An 8,604-nucleotide genomic window follows, 5' to 3' on the forward strand; every position below is an offset into this window, starting at 1 on the left:
TGGCTCCTACCCTGGGGGTCTTTAAGAGGAGGCTTGATGCCTACCTAGCTGGGATCATTTGAGCCCAGTTTTTTCTCCTGCCCAGGCAGGGGGTCAGACTTGAAGATCTACAAGGTCCCTTCCAACCCTACCTCTATGATTCTATGAAGACCTAGTAATGCAGCTAAAATTTAGCTAGGTTTAGTGACAACTTATTTTTCTTAATAGGTCAAGATGAGGAAATTGTTTAGGCTTACCAGCACTCTACAACTACAGACGGAAAAATATGAGTAATTTGATTATTGATGGGCAAAAAAATATATCCCCTTGTTTTCTGATTTTATTGCACAAGTTATTGTAAAAATAAAGCGAAAACCTAAATAAAACTCATACTTATGTCTGAATATTTTGTATTTAGAATTTTTATAAGTAACCCTTAAAATTCTACAACTAGGAGGGAATAAAATGGGGACTTTCTTTTTGCGTCTGCCACTGTGAATGTGATCATGGTCTCTGTCAGGTTCACTGCCTCCATGCACTCAGTAATGCTCTTGATCTTGTGCGCCGCTCTGTGAGAGCAAACCTTTGTGTCCAGGATTTCAACAGGGCTCTGCAGGGAACAAGGTCTTAGATACAGCTACTCCCAGGAACCAGGCCTATTTCCCATTTTGTTCAGGTGGATCTTTCACAGAGCAATAAGGGCAAGAGATATGTTTGGCAAACAAAGGAAAATCACAAATACAGGCAAGGAGGCTCAGAGACATTTTTAGTACCTGGAATCACATTTAAAGCCATGGGTTATATAAGCTAGATATCAAGTGGACAATTTTCTTTGCATGAAAAGTTACAAAATAGCTATAAAATGGGAATAAACAATAAACTGCTTTTGTAATGTTCAATACAGAATTTCATATGCTTTTATTAGGCATTCTGGAGGATGGAAAATCAACTCAGACCTGTGTAACCATGTCCTCGAGTGCATGTGGAATGCTAAACACCGAGAAAAAAGCTAGCTGTGGTACTCAGTGTTCAAAACCTACACTTCATGCTACTGGAACTATGACACAGAAACAACATGGCTTCAGAACAGCAGAGGTAGGAGTATAAATATGTTCTGTAATGTCAAGATTAGGTTCAGTGGGACTACAATAATTTTTGTGACAGAACTCCTTTTTACAGTCAAACCCTGGGTAGTATTTTGTGATCAAATAAAATACTTGCACTGCAGCCACAGTGTGATCAAGCCTAGTACCTTTGACAATGTGTCATGATTCACTGGGCAGAAAATTGATATTTTATTTAGCAGTCAGAATAACTCACACATTTTTCATACTAAAAAACCTACATTTGTTGATTTTGAACTGTAATAGTGAATAAATCAAACAATGTTGTGTGTTCTGCTCAGTTGTTTAGATTAATAATCAAAAAAGAAATGTGGTTTTCCTTAATTACTGCTTTGCTTGATTGCATGGGCCATGACTTTGTCAGGACCTGATCCAAAGCTCAAGAAGTTCAAAGGGAATCTTTCCAATGTTTTTAGCTGGCTTGAATCAGGTACTTATGCTTTATCCCACATGTACCGTATACATTTATAGTAGAAACATCTAATTAATGTTTCCATATGGAAAAATGATATCTCTGGGATGCTGCAGATTCTGAAGCTTCTTTACTGACTCACAAAAGAGACTTCAAGGGTTATCTTGTCCAACCTTCTGCACAGATGCAGGATTTGCAATTCCATGAGTATCACAGACATGCTTGTTCTTCCTTTGACTGGTGATTGGCCAATGTGCTGAGAGAGAAAAAGAACGAAAGACTCTTGCCAAGTTGCACATTGGGATCATCAAGCAGGTTTGCTCAAACATTTGCCTTTGGGATGAAACCATGTATGGCAGATTTCGTCCCAAAAAGAATTCTGAGACCCTAATGAATAACTGGAAGAGGAGGCTTAAAATGAATGCTACATTAATGTTTTATTTTAAGTCTCCTACTTTTATTCTTCATTCTTCATTGCTCCTGGAACATGGAAATATTCCCTTGTGACTATACTGTTGTCTTTCCACTTCAGTACTGCACTAGCAGGAGTAGAGATGCATATTCCACATCTAAAGCCACAGGAGGTTTGCTGAAAATGAAAAATGTAAATGCTTGTCATAATCATTAGCCCATACAGAAAAAATAATCCACCAAATTGAATATAAGATAACAGAATCAATGTAATTATTAAATCCAATTGGAGAGAAACTTGGCAGCGTTTTAGAATTATGTTCTGTAAATGTTATTTGTTCTGTTATTATGGGGGATGATTTTTCTCTCTGTCTTTAACAACAATAAAGTGACTTGTATTTAGTGTTATAGAGTCATAAAAAAGTAAGATCGAAAGGCACATAAGATGCTCATCTAGTTCAGAGGTCAGCAACCTTTTAAGGCTGTGGGTTGGATTGACCCAGTTCAGGTCAGAGGTGGGTGGGCTGGAGTTAGAAATCAGCTGCCACCCCTGTTTTTCCTAGTGGTAGCATGGTAAAGTGACAGCTGCTTTAAATCAGTGGGATGGATCTAGCCTATGGTCATACATTGCTGACCCCTGATCTAGTCCAGCACCCTGCTCTAGGCAGAATTATCCTATCTAAACCATGCTACAAAAATGTTGGTCTAATCCATGGGTGTCAAGTTCATCTGGCTCTGCAGGCTGGATGAGTGGCACAGAGCTGGTCCACAGGCCAGATCAGACCCATAGACCAGCCCTACATGCCAGATGCAGTGTGTATCCTGGAGCAGATGTCACATGAAATGCAATCTGCTCTGGCCACCCCAGGGCTGTGCTATACACAGCGGTTGCCCCAGGATGGCGTTGATGCATACTGATGCAGGCACCACATGCAGTGTGGTCTCAAAGTGGCTGGAGCAGCTGCTGCTTGCAGTGTGCTGGGCCCGCAAGCACACCCCACATGCTGCCTGTGAGGCAATTCCTACATCCATAGACAGCATCATGGGCTAATGATAGAGCTTTGCAGGCTGGATCTGGCTTGCAAGCTGTATCTTTGACATCCCTGGTTTAATTTGATTTTAAAAACTTTGGAAACAACCACCATACCCAACTACCAGACGTAATGCCCCAAACACCAAAAGCAGCTTTTAACTTGCCACAGGTAAAGCAGGGGGGATAAGTGTATTGTCAATGTCCTGGTACTGCAGGGATGTAAAGTAGTTTATTAAAACAGACTTAAGAGATTCAAAGAGGACCATGCCTCCTCTTGTCGATGAGTTGAAAGAGACATGACAGACCAATTCTTGCAACCTTTTAATCATGTGAACATTGACTGCAATGGGACAATTCACATGGGCATTATTTTGTTATTTGGTTCTTCTCATGCATTCTTTAGTCTTTTTCTAGCAAATATATATGCAGTCAGATCTTTTTATTGTTGCTCTCAAGTGCAGAGAAGTCAGCTGATACTAAAGGGGTGCCTGTACTGCATTCCTGTTCCTGCCAAAGTATACCCTTCTGAACACACCCACCTACCTGCTCCTGCTCTCACACACCAAACCAAATGTGATCGGTATCTGCTGTGGTTGCTCTTGAGAGCTCCAATACACCTGAGAGCAGATTCCCTCACTGCATTTCTGGGGCAGACATGGTGGCTAGACTGTGCTTAGGGATGGGGCCCCCGGCAGTGTGAGAACACTATAGGTAAAGGACTCAGAGTTGGGTCCTGCTCATTTTATATGCAAGAGAATTCCTACTGGCTTCCACTTGCCTTTTGCATCTAATCACAGCAGGAGAAGGTATGGCTAAAGGCCGAGAGAGCTTCCCTGGGACTCAGAAGAGGTGTATTCTGAGTCTGCCACGGTTGGCTGGGTAATTTCACGTAAATTGCTTTCCCTCTCTGTGATTCAGATTCCCCACCTGTTAAACAGTAAATACATGCCTCTGTAGTAAAGAAGTTAGATATACTGCTGAACAGTGCTGTCTGAAAGCTTCCTGGCTAACATTACATTGTTTTGATTCAATAAATATGTGAAAGGTGGAGACACACCAGATGGATGTGGTCATATTAGGGGATTAAGCGGTACAATAGCAGATGCAATTCAACCTGCAGAAATGCAAAATAATGCACAATGCCATATGTGGAGTTCATCTCATAGCCATGCAAGTCTCAGTCATGCATGCATCTCTGACCCTCATGGGAATTGTACTAGTGTAAAGTGAAGCAGATTTGTGCTGATAGTCCAAATGACTGGATCCTCACAGAGAAAAGATTTTGGATTGATATGAATAGCTCCTTTAAAAAGTATGCCAGTCCATGAAAGACTACATAACCCAAAAGTGGGAAGGAATGCAAGAATCTTGCAGGAAAAATATGAAGTAATATTTGATTGTCACTGATAGAGGCATTTGAACTACTGTCAGTCCTCAGACTTATGATGCAATTGGTTCCTGAAAACTGCATCTTAAGTCAAAACGTTGTAACTTGGAACCAATTTTCCCATAGAAGCAATGTTATAAATGCGGGGTTGGGATGCTTAATACAGCTGCGTCCAGCTGGTAAGTCCGTTGTCGGCGGGGGGGGGGAGAGGGGAGGGGAAGGAAGGGATGTGGGAGAGCAGATCAAAGCCCCCACAACGAAAGAGGGATTGGAGCTGAGACAGTGGCTGGGGCAAGTGCTGCCCAGCTGGGGCACGGGGGGCGCGGGACGAAGGTGCAGCTTGTCTGGGGGGGGAAGCAGCTCCCACCACCGCGCGCTACTGCTCCGGGAGCTGCTTCTCCAGTGGCTCCCGCTGCAGCTCCTGCCACTTGTCTGGGGGGGGTGCCCCCGGATCTGTGTGGGGGGCAGGGCCAGGGCTGCACTGCGCTGAGCTCTAGGCGGGCAGCAGGGGCCATGGGGGCTACGGCAGATTTTCACTATTGGCCACACGCCCCCCCCCACCCGGCTCTGGGGGCACCCCCCCAGTGCCCTCCTAGGTGAGCAGCGGGAGCAGTGGCAGGAGCCACCGGATGAGCAGCTCCCGGACCAGTAGCGTGCAGCCGGAGAAGCCTTCCCCCCAGCCCCAGATGAGCTGCTCCTTTGTCCCCCCCACCCCCTCCTGGCTGGGCAACGCTTGTCCCAGCCCCTGTCCCAGCCACAATCCCTCCTTCGCTGAGGGGGCATTGATCTGCCCCCCAGCCCTTCTCTCCCCCCTCCCCTTCCAGACTTACCAGCTGGACTCAGCTGTATTGAGCATCCTAACGTTGAAACCCATGTTGGAACCTTGAAACATGGGGTCAGTTTATCAAGGTCGTAAGTGCCATTCATTATAAATTGAAATGTCATAAACTGAGGACTGCCTGTACAGCATATTAGCTGAATTGGACATGAGCTTCTCTACAGTTCAACTGGGAGTGAATTTATGCTCCCATACCTATATAGGGGGTTATTCCTGACTCCCAACACCATCAGCAATGCATTAGTTAAGGCAGCAAAGAAGTATATAAATGCACCATAACTCCAGGCTCACTAATTATTGCACAAATGCATAATATATCTCCCATCGGAACTGAACCATCTTTAATACCCTCTCTGGACATTTCCAGTCTCTCCTTGAGGAGAGGAAACCAAGTCTAGACAGTAGCTAAACAGGAACGCACTGCTGTTGATAACATCTGCATAATATTGTCTCTCTGTTTCACTTATTTGCTGTTTTTTTGTTTTGCTGTGAGTTTGTGAGGATTGTGACATGGTGTGGTCAGCTAGCATATTTAGAGAATGCTTATGAAATCAAGCCCAGGTATATTATGTGTACCCACTCCTCCTCACTGAATTCCAGTCTACCTTCGGCTTACCTTGTGCTCATGCACACAAACTGATATGAGCATGCAAAGAACCTTCATATTCCAACACACTGGACCACTCTTGTCTAAATGCTAGAATGCATAGGTGTGCATGCAGTGCATAGGCAGGCACAGAATTTTGAATTTAATGTGACAATGTGAACACACACGTATTTAGACAGGAACTATGTAAACTATATGAACACACACATACATTTAGACAAAAAGATGATTAATGCGCATAAATCCCTTTTTAAATCCAAATCCACAACCCCAGTAGGCACTGCATCTACAGGTAAAACTGAAGGAAAGTATAGAGACTCTGGTTAATATATGTAAGATCACTAGGCCACATCCAAACAATCATGGATGTTTGGTTCCCCGGGGACAACTAACCATGGCACACCTTGCGCTGCTGCTACTTGTTCTGGGGAAGGCCCATGCCATGTGTACTCTGGTACATGGCAAGTTACCCTAGGGGTGGTAAGGGAGGCTGGGGCCAACACTGGGCTGGCTCCAGCAGCCTTACTTAGGATCCTGGGGGCCTCCCTGGGTTACAGCAGCAGTGATTCTGCCACACAGAGCCTAGTTAGCAGCCTGGCTGGCAGACGTGTCTGCGGTGCCACGTACCGCACAGCCACACTTGTCTGGACAGGACCTTAATGGTGAAGGAGAGGTTACCTCATTAAGAGAATAGTAAATGATCTACAACTTGCTTTCCATCCATCCATACGTCTATGGAACTCTCATATGTTATGTATCAGATCTGGCTTTTTCTTCTTGCATGAGTTAGCCCATGGAAGTTAAGGTAAGCAAGAGGTTGTCCCTCCATAGCGACTACGTGCATTGTACTTTTACCTGATTTTTACTTCAGGTAGCAAATAGCTTGGGCTATTTCACTGCATCTGATTTGAGATAGAACTCTCTCTGAGTTTTACGGGTAGTTTCCTGGAGAATTGATGTCAGCCAGTTCATTTCTACAGGGAACTCCCCATAAACCTTGATGTTTAGCAGGAATTGAGAAATTTAGAAGGAAACTACTACACATCACTCATATAGCAGCACTAGGACATAGTAGATTGCCTTGGTTTTATATCCTTAAATTGGACAGACATCAAGGTAATAGTTTTAAATGTCTCAATTTGCTGTCAGTGCAAAACTCACTGAATTTTTTTCCATTTTTACAGGCTAAATGGGACACAAAGAAAATGCCCACAAAAGAAGTTGCCATTAATGTTACAAAAAGCATCAGACAAATTAACAGCGACAGAAGGATGACAAAGAATTGTGTCAATTAACAGAGCAAAACAAAAGTGAGGATGGACCTGATAATACTTTGTTGCACTTTCAGTGTGATTGATCATTTATAAGATTTGAAAATCTCAAGATGTTCTGTGCTGAATGCAATGGGCAGCTGCTTCTGAGTGCCTTGAGAAATGTCTTACCTAGTAGTAAACAGCTGCAGACATTGTAGGATGTTTGGATGTGTAATTTTAAGTGGCAGAGACAGTTTGCATACAGCAAAAATTGTGCCATTTTTTTCCTTTCCAAGTCCTGTGTTCTCTACATGTAGGTTTCCTATCCTGCATTGCTTTAGGGTGGGATTAGACAAGTAGAGCTGCAGTTCACTCACTTTAAAACATAAAAGAGTAATTAATCAGTGTTATTAATAAGTAGCCTGAAATGTTACCTTTGGTTCTGCAAAATTCATTTAAGGATCAGGGTTTCATAAATAGTCAACCCTGGATACTCAGAAGTAGAGAGCTAGGCCCAGTTAACATTATACTGGCTTTTAAACTATATATGTGATCCTTGTGACATATTGTCATCTGGTTAAATTACTTTATTTTGCTCCACTGTCTACATCAGAAGAGTTTAGGTGTTGAAAGCAATAAACTTATGTTGTTAGCAGTCTAATGAACTTTAAGTCCCTGGTTTTAGCTCACAGAGTTTTCTGGTTATATTCTGGCTTGGATCTTTTCCACTTCAGTAACTCCCAGCCCAGAGCTATGTTACTAGATTCTGTAAAACACCTATCACTTTATAAATAATCATACTTCCCCAAATAATTTCTTAATGATGACAACTACAAGAAAAATATCTATATTTGATAATTAAACATAGCTGATCTGATAGTGTGCTCTAGCTTTTTCAGTATGTGGGAAATGGATAGAGCATACATTTTGACTGCATTGTTATGGATCCCGCATGACTGCATTATACATTTATCATACGTGTATTAACAAAAAGGCAGTATATATGGTCCCATACAGTAATTAACACAAGACCCTGTTAAGAGTGAAGTAATAAGTTAGCTATAAACTTACTATAGATTGAACTTGGATTTTTATAGAAATAACATGGATAAAATCTTCCACTACACATATGAGCATCCTTAATTATAATTTACAATACCTGTTCAGCAACTTTTGATATTTATAACTGATAACAGATGAGAGGAGATTATTTTCCATTATTCATACACAAAAACAATGTGAAGTCCAGAACGAATTATTATGCATACAGTAGTACAGTAGCTTTTAATAGGCAATGTAGATCTGCCCATTTTAGCACTTCTCTTAAAGTTAATTTTTATCTGGTAGGTAGTCCTGTGTTGTGCTTTTTTATACAAGAACAAAATGGCATTGGAAATAAGGTTGTGTAGGTGAAAACAACTGCTATCTGCATTTATCCCACCAGCTTATGATTACTTTTCAACTTGCCAAACTGCTGAAGAACAGCAAGAGACCTGGCCCCATCTCTGAAAGTAAGGAATATCTGTAGCACAGGGGTGGGCAATTATTTGGGCCCAAGGG

The 8,604-nt window shown here is 42.3% G+C and overlaps 1 protein-coding gene across 1 annotated transcript; it reads left to right on the plus strand.

Annotated features, from left to right (window-relative positions):
• The first annotated feature begins 786 nt into the window (after positions 1 to 786).
• On the plus strand, positions 787 to 8,246 carry BAALC (brain and acute leukemia, cytoplasmic). The gene is made up of 2 exons (XM_019551612.1): positions 787 to 1,074; positions 6,976 to 8,246. Exons 1-2 carry the CDS (start codon positions 871 to 873, stop codon positions 7,084 to 7,086), a joined length of 315 nt encoding a protein of 104 aa, XP_019407157.1. The 5' UTR covers positions 787 to 870; the 3' UTR covers positions 7,087 to 8,246.
• Positions 8,247 to 8,604: the final 358 nt, after the last annotated feature.

Source organism: Crocodylus porosus, unplaced genomic scaffold, assembly GCF_001723895.1.
Source record: "Crocodylus porosus isolate Cpor-Errol unplaced genomic scaffold, CroPor_comp1, whole genome shotgun sequence".
NCBI classification, from domain to species: Eukaryota; Metazoa; Chordata; order Crocodylia; family Crocodylidae; genus Crocodylus; species Crocodylus porosus.

Bases quoted from the DNA above. Each gene is read 5' to 3' on its own strand.
- BAALC (XM_019551612.1), top strand. From the start codon at position 871: ATGTTCAATACAGAATTTCATATGCTTTTATTAGGCATTCTGGAGGAT. The intron at 1,075-6,975 runs GTAGGAGTATAA...CCATTTTTACAG, and splicing joins ATGGCTTCAGAACAGCAGAG to GCTAAATGGGACACAAAGAA.